The following is a 16,449-nucleotide window of genomic DNA, read 5'->3' on the forward strand; positions in this document are numbered from 1 at the left end:
GGTCCTTCCACACACAGGAGGAGCATGACGATTACGATTAAAGTATCCGAAAATGTGTTAATGTGTTAAAATCCTTGTTTTGACAAATAATTACATTGCTTTATTGCCACATAATGTACTTATGACACAAACAGTACATTAATGCAAATTCAATTGCATGAAATAAGCACTCCATTTACAGACCTTTAAAATCAAACTGCTAAAAGTCAACAAAGGTTTGGAAACACTGCGGTCCAAAAAAATCTCACTTTCAAACATGTTTGGGGTTATTTTAACGTCTACTCAGGCTTTTGTGGGCACTCCGGACAGTTTTGGTTCTTGTGACTCATGGGGCCTCCCAATGTGTGGTGGGCCATGTTTTTTCGATATTTTTTTTCATAAATGTTATTGCATTTCTTTATTGCATTTAATTTTTTTTATTTTCCCCCAAAATTATAAAAAAATAAATGAAAAAAATAATTGAAAAAACACGGCCGCCTCACGTATTAGGAGGACAATATCAGTCACCAGAACAAAGGATGGGTATTTTGATTAATCTATCATGGTTAAAATTGAGCTATAAGTTACAATGGGTTTGTATAGGAAGGGGGCGTGTCTGATAAAATGAATATCAAATATCTAAACACTAAATCAAGCAACTATCTGGGGTGCTCACAAAAGCCTGAGTAGACGTTAAAATTACCCCAAACATGTTTGAAAGTGAAATATCTCTTTAATCAAACTTCAATTTGACATTGAAAGACCCCAACCGAAGCTAAACAAAAAATGTAAATACGATGCAATCTTTTTCTTAGCTAAGAGACAGAAACAGTGTCATTTAGACACCTGGTAATGCATCTATACAAACATCTACAATATTCATCAAAGGAATTCATGAATTTATGATGTCGTTGTTTAGCTAAAATGCATCATTAACACAATATACGGTGCCATCCTGAAGCAAAATGCTCTCCATTTCCTTAATGAAGCACCACATTGTTCAATGCCTTTATCTTTTACACTTTTACCTGCTAGTATTATTGAATCCTTTGTTTGGCTGTCTGAAACTATGTATCAACCATCTGCTGCTAAATATACATATGCAATAGTTTTCTGATGTGCAGCAGAGATCACAGCTAATTGGATGTTACATGAATTAACCAACAGTTGGACAGCAAACTATCTCAGCTCTAGTTTTGATAGCTTAGTGGCTAAAAGCTCAAATCTGTCAGAGGAAGTCATACAAAAGGTCAGCCTTTCACCACTCTTAACTCCCTCATGTGTTATCAAGTCAAGTTGTTTAGCCGAAACAGGAGCCCCAAAAATTAGGGCTTTGGTTTACTTGGTCCAGTGATATGACAATTGTAACAGCTCTATTCACAATGATTTTTCTTAATGAGGAGCATGTTATTCATGTCCACAGGCCACCGCTGGCCACCCAAAATGCAATTTGAGATGAACAATGTAGAATGTTAAGCTCACAAGTATCCCCCCCAAAGTGTAAAAATCCCCTCTAGTGAAGCATTTAGAAAGCCGGTGTCTGTGCTGGTGTCTTTTGTGTGTGTGTGTGTGTGTGTGTGTGTGTGTGTGTGTGTGTGTGTGTGTGTGTGTGTGTGTGTGTGTGTGTGTGTGTGTGTGTGTGTGTGTGTGTGTGTGTGTGTGTGTGTGTGTGTGTGTGTGTGTGTGTGCTCGCGCACGTGCGTGCGTGTGTTCAAATTGCATTCCATACAGTTTGGCTGTAACTGGCTTCCAAAATTAGCGGGAGGGGCCTAATTTAATATTTTATTCACATTGCATGTAGTGAAGTGTAGTATAATGGTAACATGGGGAAGCAAAACATGTGTGTAAATATATGCATGCTGAAATGCAAGCATTATGGTGACTTTGAGGCTACGAGCACTGATGCATAAAATGAGGAGTGGAAGAAATGTTCAGAGAACAACCCCCGCTGGGCAGACAAAACTTTATCAGTGAGATCAGTGGACAGGGCTTGATTCAAATCTGCACACATAGCTCAAGAGGGTTTGATGGTGCAGGGGAATCCCAGAAGCAAGAAATGAAGATCAAATCAATTAAGTATTTGGGTAGTTTTGCTGGGTTGTTTTGCTGAGTAAAGCAAAGGATGTGGAAACCACAGCTACTGTAAACTGGAGAACAGTGATGACGGTCAGATCCACAGTGCATTCATGTTCACTCCACACAGCAACTTTTGTGGGGAATTTAAACTGTTCGAATCAGACTGTGAAGACGACAGCATCATGCTACAGTATCTTGAATTGAATAAACTGTGGTGTAGATGCTTGAGCAAGACTAACTACCTGTAAGAGAAGCAGCAGGGATGTAGAGACAATTGAGACAAATAAATACTATGGACAAACAGTTAGTAGGCAGCACATAAAAAAAGCAAATGCTGAGAGGCAGCCTCTCTATAAAGACAAGAGACAGCAGATTCAATGCAAGACTAAAGAAAGGGCGTGAGGGATGGCAAAAGTAACAGGAGAAGTGGGGAGGGCTTACCTGGGAATTGGGCGACACCTGTGTCAGAGAAGGAGGAGCAAGAGGAGAAGGGAGGTGGGAAGGGCAGAAGGAGAGAAAAAGAAAGAGTGATTAGCATTCAAAGCAGTCAGTGTGTAGACACCAGTTGCCATTGCATTACAGTGCTCACTAGAACAGCGCCGGGAAGTAAATGCAACAAGACATTCACGTCTCCCAGGAGGAAAATGGCTCCTTGTTGTTATTTTTCTTTTCATATAAGCAATAACAATCATTATGCCATTGTGGCAATTGATGTACAAAGAAGATGACCCTAAATGTCTTTTTTCCCCCAGTGTAAAGACAAGATTTTGCAATGGTTGTAGAATGATAAAATAATATTTGCAGGGGTAGAACATCAATAAATGACATCACAGATCTATATTTTCATCTGCCATCAATATTTCCCCATGACAAATGAGCTTCACAGCCTGACAGCCACAAGAGTTAAATTTCTTAAGCCAAACAGGCTTTGAGGCATGCTTACTTATAAAAAGCAAATAAATGTGTATAAATAAATGGCATCTTCTCGAATGTTTGCAGAGCGGGACAGACAAAGAAAGAAAGGGAGAAGGAGAAAAGAGAGAGAGAGAGAGAGAGAGAGAGAGAGAGAGAGAGAGAGAGAGAGAGAGAGAGAGAGAGAGAGAGAGAGACAGAGAGAGAGAGAGAGAGAGAGTGAGAGTGTGTGTAGTGATGTTTGGAGGATAGAATGTCTCTGTCCTCATCTGTCTCTCATACCAGCAACAGTGCATCTTTCCAGCATCATTGGGTAAAAACATGTCACCATGACAATACTGAACTAAAGCACCTGTTGGCACGTGTCACATCCAAAATAGCATACTTTGCTGTGGTCAAACCTTCCTCCTAAAGGTCTTGTATGCAGAGGGCAGGGGGTATAGAGAACCGACTAACACTGCCTATACTGGGCGAACAACAAACCCTTTTGCTTGGAGGATCCAATCAGCACCCATGCAGGAGTAAGATAGGAAACAATAACCAGTTAACCTGTTTTATCAACCTCCACTCTGCATGGCTTCGGTTATGCCCTGCTTACGCAGTCCAGGGCCAAACAGGGTTCGATGTGCACGAGAGAGCTACTGATTCTGGTGCAACAAGAATCCAGACAAGCAACGCTCCACGTCAAGTAAATTCAGAGATTCAGAGGCTAAGAATACCCACATGGACATTTTGGCCCCTCAGGAGGCCCCTGGAAGCCTTTGCTACTTATCCCTCCCTTCTTCCATCAGGGCCCTCCCTCCCCATCTGCCTCCAGAGGTGAGGTTAAATGACAAGGACTGGGGAGATGCATTAAACATGAGTCATTTACAGTGAATGCAATGTGCTGGACCACTCTATAGAGATGATAAGGACATTAACCAGGGCTTCACCAGGGCCTGAGCTGCTTTTAATGAAGGCTGACGTCTCTCTTTACATTTGAGCCTCAGCCAGGGAGTGCAGGAGCTCGAAGAAACCCCCCCCCCCCCCTCCCCCCGCTCACTGTTTTCTATTCTTGGCTCACCCAGACTGACTTCTCCTGTGCCATTTTCTCCCGCACACTGGTGAGCTTGCACACTCTTGTAGGACCACATTCACACGCCAACAAAAAACAACAACAAATAAATACTGTATGCATTGCATATACATGGAAGATCTTGAGACATCCACTCCAGCCTGTGTTGGCTGGAGTAGTAAAGCCCCTGGGCTTGGACGTGGATATATAGCCTAGTGGAGGCTACAGTGATTTGCAGAGTATAGCAGCGTAATCCTGAAACCAAGGCCGGATTTATGCATGGGCTACGAGGGTCCCCAGCTAAAACCACCCCGGAATGAAATATTTTGTTGTTGTTTTCATGTTCAAATTGTAAAGTATAGCCATCTGGAGTATCCGAATCAGATGAATTTGGATTTTTTTATTTGTTTAATTATACTGTATGTCAGTTATATTTAGATTTTTGCTTTTTTTCCTCCGAAGGTCATCCAAAAGTCATAAAATGCTTGCATAATACTGTGTGTACACACAAGAGCAACAATATGCAGACACATTCTTTTTGTCAGATTTACAAAGCCAAACGTTTGCCTGATTCTGGTTTCATACATTTCAGTCATTGTGGAACTGACCACAACCTGCAACAGCTCGCTTTCTTCACGTGTACGGCGCCCACCATTACACATGGCTGTATATATTTATAGCTCCTGTATTTCATGACATGCACATTTACAATGCTGCACTAGTGTTTCCTTTGATTGGTCCATCAATGAAAACCTGCTTAAAGTGCTATAGTATTTCCATCGCTGTTCATCAGGGAGGCTTGACACAAATCTCTTGACTCAGGCTGCATGAGCAGACAAACTGTATCTCACGCTACAATTTCCGACCACACACCTCTGTCCGAATCATCCTCAATTGTAACTCAGGGGTAATGGCCTGGAACATACATTAGACATCTACCAAAGCGAGAGGACGTGACCTTGATGGATGCATTTGCTGACAACCGTCGTGCACAAGCACACATGCACAAGCGCACCAGCATGCACACACAAACACATTCTGTACACCAATACACATAACCTCAACACGTATGATACATTCTAATAATACATTCTAACCTGTAGGCTGAATTCAAGTATAGCAAGCAATAATGTGTTGATTAAATCTGTGATCAGCTGCCTAAGGGCCATGACATTGGACATGACGAGTGTGGTACATTACAAACTGATTAGCAATAGTACCAATCCTATCATCTTGCTTTTATTAAACGGGCACAGCAGTGAATCAACTGTGGAGAAACGAACACTATGAATAATTAGACACAGTGTGTTCTGGTTCCAAACAATACTGTCACTTAAATTCATGATACTTTATTATAACAGTGATGAAACCCTATCTGTCCCTATACCTACAGCTGTATGGTCTAACTCTGTTTATAATACTAATAATATTAATATTAGTATTCCTTTTCATAAAGCCGAGTTTGAATAGAGATATATCAGTGGTATTCTGGTACATTTGTTTTTCTTTCTTTCTTTTGAACATTCATCAAACTCAAAGCCCAAGTGTCAGTGCCCTGTCTCATGTATAAATCAAAACACTTTCAACAGAGTTCAGGCTAATTGTACTCCTGTTATGTCACGAGTATATGCCACCTGCTGGGAATCAAGCATTGTGTTCCAGAACTGAAACTTGCAAAGATATTCCACTGGTTGCTCACTTGTTCAAAACAAACACTAGTTATTTGATTTTACGAGAACTGCTGCAATATTTTTATCCCCTTGTGCCTGCATTATTATGAAGCATCATTTATTATTATTTTTTATTTATATATTCTTTAACAACAGGAATGGGATTTTGCAACTAGAACCAGTGAGTGAGTAATGTATAGTATCACACTTTGTCTCCCATTGCCAATTTTCTCTCCGAAGGTTCTTATCTGTTGAGTGATGCAACCTATAGCACGTCGTCAGATGAAACCCCAGAGACACAAACATCTCCCAATTCCCCCCTTTCTTTTTCTTTCCCTGTATCCCTCCGGCTCCCCCCTTCCACCCACCACCACCATCTCTGGCTCTGTGGTTCTGACAGAGAGAGAGAGAGAGAGAGAGAGAGAGAGAGAGAGAGAGAGAGAGAGAGAGAGAGAGAGAGAGAGAGAGAGAGAGAGAGAGAGAGAGAGAGAGAGAGAGAGAGAATTAGCAGCAGTCTGGCAGGCTGCGATTAGAACGCTCTGTGCTGTCACACTGATAAGGCTGAGAAACCTCCCTCCTCCACCACCACCACCAGTCCACCACCCACCATATCCTCAGGGTGCCTTGAAAGAAGAAGACCCCCCTACCCCACCATGGCCTCAGGGTGCCTTGAAAGAAGACCACCAGTCATGGGAGGCAGATGAATGCACTGCGTCACACACCTCACCACACAATGTCTTTCCCATGTTGGAGAAGAAAAGAAAAAGCATCAACGTATACAGTAGTACGAGTCTGTGTGTGTGTGTGTGTGTGTGTGTGTGTGTGTGTGTGTGTGTGTGTGTGTGTGTGTGTGTGTGTGTGTGTATTTGTGTGTGTGTGTGTGTGTGTGTGTGTGTGTGTGTGTGTGTGTGTGTGTGTGTGTGTGTGTGTGTGTGTGTGTGTGTGTGTGAGAGTGCGTACGTACTTTCTAGAGGATGACGAAATATATCTAAAAATCTTCACTAGCGTAAGTGGTCCGTCCCACTACACCGTACATGCCTCAAACATGGCTTAACATTTCTATGTTGTATGTTTATTGACAACATCTGGTTCAAGACATGATGTTTTGTTTGTACTGTACTCTTTAGAAAGATCTACACATACAACACGCTGACAATACCCTGCGACTGTGCAAAAGGTTATGCAAAGCACAGGATTAAAACCAATGTACCGATTCTATGAAAACGTAGATGAAATGCCATGCTTGCAAAATTGTCTTTGATAAGGTCACTGGAAGACTGAGATAAGAACGTCTCAAGTCGCCTTAATATCAATGGATGCCGTTCTTTGCCGGAGGGAAGCAAAAAACAAACAAAAGCAACAAACATCTTTTTCAGGCGACACAATGCATAATGCACAATATGTATCAATAAAAAGATTACGTATTGAGTAAAAAAAAAACACCTTAACTCTGGGGTCATGGAAGGTCCACAGCCATTCATTTTAAAGGAATTAAATGTATTTGTAGTAATAGAAACCCAAAGGCTCCAGACAACGATGGGACTGGTGGCTTTCAGTGACAACCTGACCACTCAACTGGATGGAGTAGGACAAGACAAGAAAAAAAAAAAGTCATTTGGGCTTTTCTGCACCACTCTTAGGGAAGGTCTTGAGTGTAATGCATTATAAATCCATTTGGAGGAATTCAAGTGAAACAGAGTTGAGGGCGTTGGTTAAACGGACTCCTGTGGCACTATCCATCTAATTTAAGAGCACTTCTTTTTTTGTGGCTCAATCAATAAATAGCCGACACGTGTAAAACAAGCAATCTCAAACGTGCCTGGGTGCAATGTCAATGTAATGGCCTCGATGAATCTTAAAGAGTCCATTCAGGAATTGTTAGGCCGATATATTACATTTCTTATACATGCGTACCTACAATATCATGCAACTATTTACAGAGAACTTTGAAGTAAGTCATTGCTATGGCTGGAAAGAGATCTTAGCTTCTCACTGTCTGTCATTAGTCAAATCTTACGTGTATGACAAAGTAGCCTCACCTTATTTAAAGTCATACTGTCATACGGCATGTTAGAGTCCCACAGTAGCCTAATGATTGCATCATTTGTTGTTGTCTTTTTGTTGGTCCAATAACAGCAGAGCTGCCCATGATAACACCCACCCATTTACCTTGAGTTTGCTACTCTGAGGCTACTACCCCCCCCCCCCCCCCCCCCCCCCGACAGCCTCTATCCTCCCTGCTTTTTACTTAATTGAATCAGCCCGTCCCCATATCAGATCTTCCGTAACAGAATACTAAAGCCCATCCACCTTTTTCCTAATACCATTAAGGGGAGAGGAAAAGTAAGACAGATGCTTTAATCCTGGTGGATCAGAGCGCCCATAAGGAGAGGATGGCCCACAGTCAGACATTAGCCACAATATTCATGACCGGGCCACAGCATTCTTCCAGCCAGGACATTTTCCCTGTCAGTGACTGACAAAATGCCACAATAACAAGCTCACATCTCCTACCGACTGCCAGGACTAGGTTATATTATGCAAGGTCAAAAGTAGAGCATTTAACGTAAAAGTAGAGCATTTAACGGTTCCAGCAGGCCAACAACATATCAAAAAGTAGAATAACTTTATACAGTTATAGAGCATTATACAAAAAAGATCATACAGTAGTGGTAACCACAGCACGTTGATCCTAGATGTTTGAAAGCTAGACGGTATTAACGTAGGTCTTTCACTGTCCAACTCATCTTTAACCCATTAAATCCGGGGAAAGATTTTAGATTTTAGCTATATAAATAGCAACATATATTTTTTTAAACTCTTAGGATTTATAACAGTGGTTCTCAAAGCAATTTTAACATTTTAGAAAAATCAATTTGAAAGAAAAGCGTTTGAATTATTTTTTGAATATATTATATATATTATTTGGTTTTACACAAATGTTCTCTTCTGGAGAGTCCCTGGCACAAAACATTTTCATATGTGTGTCCCCGGCCAAATACATATAATTTTGGGGGTCCTTAGTTGGCACAAAAACGTTCGAGAACTACCGGTTTAGAGGGCATTTGAAGAATCGGCCTCAGGTCTTAATGGGTTAATGTTCTTGATGAGACAATCATTGGTGACAAACTGTGACTGGCCCTTTCCTGTCCCTGTCTCATGTGACTGCTCTGGTCAAGCTGGCTCAGCTGTCGTGAATCATGATAGACCACCGACGATGGTCCCCCACACTGACTCCTTTAGTCGTGTGATGTACTGTACACGTCAGCGGACATAAGGGCCCCACCGTGGCCAGTCACTTAATGTATTGTCTGTTCACAAATGCAGCGGGGGGTTGCAGGAATGCATGTCCAATTTGACACAATGGTCATGCAGTTGAATGGAATCCAGGGGGCGTCTCTAATCCTGCTGAGTATTTTTTTATTTATTTTTTCCTTCTGAGTGTGTGGAGTTGTGGCTGAGCAGAGGTGAGCGATGTCAAACATGAGAGCAGGGTTCATTATAGAAGACACAAACAAATCCTTTTCATTTGGGAGGTCAGTGTGCGTCATTATACAGAGGACTGACTGCCAAAACACTTCTCACAGCACTGAGCCCCAGCACCACCAAACATGAATGGATGGCTCTAAGGATGACTGGCCACATACACACAAACATTCTAATTCATTCTCTCTCTCTCTCGCACGCGTGCACACACACACACACACACACACACACACACACACACACACACACACACACACACACACACACACACACACACACACACACACACACACACACACACACACACACACACACACACACACACACACACACACACACACACACACACACATTTTGCATTCTCCACCTTCCCTTGCTCATCTCCATCCATTGCCAGCCACTTCTATTAGCTTTTCTTTCAGATTCTCTCATAGACTTTCAGTCCACGTTCCTCTTGTCATTCTTAGAAAAAAAGGGGAAAAAATAGAGAGAGAGTTGAAAAAATGTCAACTCTGTGTTTGGAAGTGTTTGTACGAGCGCACCTTATGCTTTCAAGTTGGGAAAAAAAAGCTTTGGTGGACACAGGGACTTAGCGTCGTCCCTCATGCTATTGACATAAACAGTACCAACAATGCATCGGGGGGGGGGGGGGGGGGGGGGAGCTGGTAGCCTGGTAAAGCCCCTCCCTCCAGAAAATCTAATTTCCATTTGATTTCAGGAAGGTGTCTGGCCTGATGGCTTGTCTGGGCGTTTCTAGCCCGTTCACCAAATGGACGAGCCTATCAGCGTCGTCGCTCATCGTTCTGTGATTGACAGCGAAAGTTGGCCAATCAGGTAGCGAGTTCGAGTGAGCCCGAATGGAGCCGAGTGCAGCCTGAGTGCAGCCGACAAAAAACGAACGGCAGCCATTGTTTTTCGTGCGTTGTCTTTACTTCTTACTTTCGGTTTTAAAACGCTCTCAAACTTATTTTTTGAGTCACGGAATTTACTTTCAAGATATCTTTTGGATAGAATTTAGTTGTTTAACTTCATATATGTGGTAAATTAATCATGTATTTAAAAATAAAAATTCAGAGAACCGGCAGGGGCGGGCAGTGACACGCATGTATCCGAATAAGGCAACCTATTTTGGGCATGGCCGTCTCAAAAGTCCCGTTGCGTCACATTAGTCTGGAGGTAATCTCTCAAGAACAGATTCTGCTCTGCGTTTGAATCTGTCGGGGGGTTCGTCATATCACGTACGCACTGGCCTACAAGTGGGTGTGCCTTCAGATCAGGAAGCAGGCCACGCTTTACCCAATCAAATGTAGTGGGCGGGATTTTCGTGTCTGCCGATCCTTCCCCACTAGAAACAAACCGAAACTCATTTAACAATACCGTCCTCGGAGCAGACAAAACCACGGAGAGATATTCACATTTTAACTTGCTCTTTCATCATAGAAACAAGTGGGCTTATAACCAAAACAATCCATGTTCTCTGGGAGAAGTGGTGTTAGTGTTCCGTGTAGAAATATTGTTAGTGGGAATGAAAACATAGTCGCACCACCGGAAGTGAAAGGCTGAAGGCAGACCAAAACCCCGGTTTCCTTGCGTACGTGTGCTACGTCGACTTCCTCCCAGAGCCAATTGAGATAGTAAAAAACAGCAGAGGGCGCCGTTTTTCCTTTTCATTTGGCGATGGGTTCCCAGATTGGTCTGGAGGTGGTAAAAATGCACTGGCTGAAGGGGAACAATGCTGATTGGCTGAAGGGGTTGTCAGTCAACGGTATTACTCCCGCCCAACTCCAGCCCACAGCCAAAATTGCAGAATGGGCGATCATGCCAGACTCACTCCTGAAATCAAATGGAAATTAGATTTCCGGAGGGAGGGTTTACCAGGCTAGGAAGCTGGTACTGTATGTGATGGGGAGGGGGGTGCTCTCTGAGTACACAGAACATCTCATTACCACCGCTCTCAGATAAAAGGAAGGGATGTTCTCGAATTGCATGTCACTCAGTGCCTCACATCATCCTACTTACAAGGATCATCATGCCTATAATATTCTTGTCAAACCACCCAATTAACACTCTGATACATACACATTACTCATACACTTATGAGTATGTGATAAATGAAGACTTTAAATACTATGGACATATTTTCACGACTTTTGTGCGACACTCTTGTATGATGAAGTAGGGTATTAATTTACACTTGCTTGCTTTTGGTTGTCCATCGAATCCGATGATAACGTCCACTTATGTCCTTAACGGTGAGTTCTTAGGTGGCTAAATAGTCCAATCCTGAAAGCACATGTTCCATTGCAGGTGGGGCATGTGTAGGTTGTAATGGTGGCAGTGGCAATAACACTGTCTTCTAGCAGTCCTGTCCTCCTCCAGCCTCTAGGCAGCACTGCCACCACAAGTCAGCAGCAGCAGTCTCAGTGAGGTCTTTAGCTGGTCCTTATACCGCTTCTTGGGCCCACCTGCCAGGTGCCGAACATACAGTACTCAGCGGGGCAGTTGGCCTTGGGGCATGTCCAAGCCAGCGCAGTTGGTGCTGGGTGATCATGGCCTCAATACTCCTGCAGTTTGTCTTGTCTAGCATTTCAGTCAGAGGCACATGATCACGCCAGGTGGCTCCAGGGCCTTGATGTGACGGCTGTATGTGGTCCATGCTTCACAAATGTAGAGGTGGGTGGTGATGCAGACAGCCTGGTAGACAGCAACTTTGGTGTGCAGATGGAGGTTGTTGTTCTGGATGACCCGGTGCCGTAGTCTCCCAAAGGCAGCTGATGCCTGCTTGATCCGGCTTTGGATTTCGCTGTCAATGATGCAGTCCTCAGAAAGGATACAGCCCAGGTACTTGAAGGATGGAGTTATTGTTAGTGGCTTGTGGTCAATGGTGAAAGCAGGCAGGGTGTGTGGGGTACTGGAACTCCATCGGCAGACCACTTCTGTATTGGTGGTGTTGACTGACAGACCCATCCTGCTGTAGGCCTTGACAACCACAGCAAGGATGGACTGAAGATCCTGTGGAGGGTGTGCCACAAGAGCACAGTCATCTGCATACTACAGCTCAAAGACCCGCTCTCTGGACAGTTTAGTGGTTGTAGCCTCCTGATGTTAAAGAGGTTTCCGTCCAGTCTGAAATCCACTGCAACACCACTGCTAGACTCAAGCTCCTTATGGAGAAGATGGGTAACACATAGGAGGAAGATATTAAAGAGCACAGGTACCAGCACACTTCTCTTACCCCTGTGCATACAGGGAAAGATGCAGACTCTTGTCCTCCAATGGTCACACGGGCCATCACCCCATCGTGGAACAGGCGGAGGATGCTGACAAACTTGGCTGGGCAGCCAAACTTGGTGAGCACGCTCCACAGGAGGTCCCTGGAGACTGAGATGCAGAGATGTTTTTAAAGTGCCACAGGGGTTGCACAATCCTCGGTAGCACTTCTTGACTGTAGAAGGGTTGATTCCAGTGGCAAGGGAAGCCCAAGACGACCAGCACCCTCCCCAGCTGGAGGCAGCTGCCGGTTCCTCGGTCTGTCAAGGTCCGCCTGCGCGTGCTGCCACCACGTTGCTTTTCTCTCAGGGTGTGCTCCCCTAGCCTTTTGTCCTCCCAGACTAACCCACAAGGCAGCGGGGCAGGGCATGTCCACACTGTGGGCCTGCACATCACATCTCTGGGGACCACTGAAGCTCCGAGATCCCCTGCCATGTTCCCCAGTTACTGTGCGTGGCCACGTGGAGGCCTGGTGGTGGAGAGGCTGTGTACTGGCAGGAGAAGACTTACACCAGAGGCTGCTTCTCCGTTCACCACAAGGGCTAGCCAGCGGCAGTATCTGAAAGCGAGAGGTTAGCAAGCAGGTGGGAAGTAGGCATGCAACCCTCCCTCTACCTACTGCACTAGGTGGATCACAACACCCTGTGGGCTAGGCCCACACAAACACACAAAAGAAAACATACAAAGTTCACATATGGAGATACAAGGTTTCTAACCGACAGCAATGACTGTATATAAATCCCTGTAAACAAAATAAAAGCATAAATGAAAACAATGTTAGTTTCACAAAAGAGCTCATGGAAGCAGGTGTGGGTGTGTGTGTTGATTGATCAGTAAACAGTGGCGGATATATAGCGACTGACATTGGTTTAATTGCCAGATAAAAGCTGCTCATTAGTGGAAGTAGCGACTGTGTTCGCTCCATCCCTCAAGTCACTGTCACAGATGGGACAGCAGGCTGGCTGCACCACACGGCGTAATAATAGCAGCCCTCACACTGTTCTACGAGTGCAACATTTCATGACTACAAAGAGGACAACATGAAAAGAGGGCGCCACTTCTTCAGAACAAGGCAGAACAAAAAAAAGACTACACACATATATATATATATATATATATATATATATATAGTGGGGCTGATATAGGCAAAGATAGAGCATAAATACTTCATAAATTCCAATTACCTGCAGAAAGTGGAGTGGAGCAAAGAGCAGCTATTTAACCAATTACAAGGCATGGCTCCACTGTCAAAGGGCGAAGAGGAGACTACTCTTCCCTTTCATGGGACCTCTGATGTCACACAGGTCACCACGATGTCTCTATCTACTTTCATGTACATGATAAAAGCCCTAAATGTCCTTTGAGCGAAATCCCTGAATATAATATATGGCCTTTTAGGCATACGGTATAAGAGATATGGCCTAATGGCGATATTCAATATGACTCGATATTTATCAACGTATTAAAGTTTATAAACAATATGCCTGTATAAAACTTCAGCTAAAATAACTCTTAAAGGTACTGTATGCTCATCGCTATTACCAAAGTATACAGTAATTTAATGTAAATGTAAGCATGTAAGTGAGTGTGTGTGTGTGTGTGTGTGTGTGTGTGTGTGTGTGTGTGTGTGTGTGTGTGTGTGTGTGTGTGTGTGTGTGTGTGTGTGTGTGTGTGTGTGTGTGTGTGTGTGAAGGGGAGTGAAAGGTGTGTTATTGTAAAGTTTAGGCAATGCTCTTAACTTGTATGTCAGAGCTAATGTTAGCTTTCTGAAGCATTATTTTTCCACTGTATGGAGGGTGGGGGATAACTGGCTGTTATCTCTCTATTTATTGCTTGACAGAAGGATCTGAACATAGCTTCTTGTTTGTAAAGTTTGCTTGACTCAGGTCACACTTACAGGAGCTATAGAGTCTCTCTGCAGCTTCATACCTTCCTTGTACTCAATAACGTTTTTCACATGCTTTTGCCGCCGACGCGTTTCGGCACTGTTTTGCTGCTACTTCAGCAGCCCCAGGACACTATTTTGCCGCTGTTACTTGCAATAATCCAGCAGTCTTTTTTCCTTTTTGACCCCCCGCCCCCCTGTGCTTGGTGCCCTGGGCAGCAACCCTTAAAGTCTGTGCATTAAGCCGGGCCTGGGCCTAGAGAGGGCCCTTTTTACAGACGGGTAAAAGGGCAGGGGCTGAAGCCACCATTGATGTCTATGTATGTGCACATGCTAAGCTAGCAACCACCTCTCTAGGACTTTATGTCCTGCCCTCAAATGTATTTTGTACATCAAACTTCTTGTGACTTATTGTACAAGGGAGAGGCCAGTTCAGAGCTTGAATGAGTAATTGTCAGATGTTTCTCAAGTTCAAATCAAGTATGTGGCATTAATTCAAAGCTGGTGTTAAAGTGGAACGTATAACCAGCATGTTGATATTGTACTTTCTCAGGCCTCAAAATGAAACTGTGAGTCATTGTCACCTGTGTGGCCTTTAAGTGACAGTGTAAAGGCGTATGTGAGATAATAAAAATGAGTTTGTCATCAGACACATACTGTCCACCCTTCTCAGTGCTAGGAATATAGCAGAGGTGTGAACAGTGTTGGGCTAGTTACTCAGGAACAGTAATAAGCTACTAGTTTGTTATTACCCCATTAAAAAATAATATTACATGTATATGACTTAATAGTTGGTATCAATATATTACATAGTATTACATATATATATATTACTATATTACTCGCAAAGTGATACCCTATACAATCTGTTTAGCCAGTTCTGAACAAAATCACCAATCAGCCAAACTGCATAACTGCACAGCAAAATAATCAACAGCTTCTCCTATCGTATTAATAGTTTTTCTGCATATTCCATATATTGGAACAATAATTATTACATTCTTTATAGAAGTAGTCAGAAATCAACCAAACAGAACAACTATACACGTGCAGCCTCTGAAACATGCCATTGCAGAAGCTTCACAAATTTGATGTTGAATACTTGCGGTGGAATGTGATATGCTGCCCACACAAAGTTTACAGTGGACGACAATATTTGTATCTTTGACCGACAACAAACTCAAAATAATGACAAAACTTACAAGTGCTGAAAGTATCCCTATCTTCTCCCTCATGATTCGCTATCGGAGCACGGACCTGCCCGTGACCTGCAGCACATATACGTCATAATTTTGCAAAAGCGCATGTTAAAAAATCTACAAGCTAACAATGCTTCACATCACAATGTGTTGATAACTTGTAGAACTTTTTTTTTAACGCATGTGACAACCAACCTCCTGCTATGGCGCATGAATGGGCTCCTCTACGAAGCTGAACAAACAGTCAGACACACACCACGGCTCACAGACAAACAATACAAAGAAGAGAGAGCACTTATCTCTGTCAAAAACGAATCACGTTCATTGTAACACAGTAACGCAGCGTTACGTGGATCACAGAAATATATAATAAGATTACTGTTTTGGCAATTGTAATAAGTTACACTACTCGTTACTTGGTAAAGTAAATTGCCCAATACTGCTGGGTGTGAATAAACTGTCCTTCACACTCAGAATCCCAGTGTGATAAAGCATCTTAGTGTGCTGTGTGTGTGCGTGCGTGTGTGTGCGTGCGTGCGTGCGTGCGTGTTTTTTCTGGCATACAGCTGCTTCTCTACACGTTGAGTGCAGAGCACAAAGTGTCCCCTTCACTCTCTATCATGGAGTGCAGATTATTCCCCCTAACAAACCACAGCAAGCCTTGGGATATTCTGGCCAGAAATTGGGGCACTCAGCTTTGAAATGGAGGAATGGAGATCAGAGATGCGTGACATCTCTTCAATGCACTGAAGAGATGTGTGGTAGAGTGGTAGAGGAACCAAGAGAAGGATGGCTAGAAGAGGTTGCAATAGTCAAAGGTACGTCCCTGCTCAAAATGTATAGCATTATTATTGATATTAGACATCCCACGCTCCCATGTCAATGATGTCATTCAGTTTAGAGCCGTGGTTCTCAACC

At 43.4% G+C, this 16,449-nt stretch overlaps 1 protein-coding gene across 2 annotated transcripts in view; it reads right to left on the minus strand.

The window, feature by feature from the left end:
• The window catches only part of cadm1a (cell adhesion molecule 1a), a 348,623-nt gene that overhangs the window by 93,741 nt on the left and 238,433 nt on the right, over nt 1-16,449 (minus strand). The window contains exon 2 of one of the 2 annotated variants that reach the window (XM_080436283.1): nt 2,497-2,514. The exons of the other annotated variant lie outside the window; for it this stretch is intronic. Coding sequence (XP_080292409.1) covers nt 2,497-2,514 — 18 coding nt within the window. The remainder of the gene's footprint in view (nt 1-2,496; nt 2,515-16,449) is intronic. 2 annotated transcript variants of the gene reach the window in all.

The sequence above is a fragment of the Gymnoscopelus braueri genome (genome assembly GCF_963280865.1).
Source record: "Gymnoscopelus braueri genome assembly, chromosome: 8".
Classification (NCBI taxonomy): domain Eukaryota; kingdom Metazoa; phylum Chordata; class Actinopteri; order Myctophiformes; family Myctophidae; genus Gymnoscopelus; species Gymnoscopelus braueri.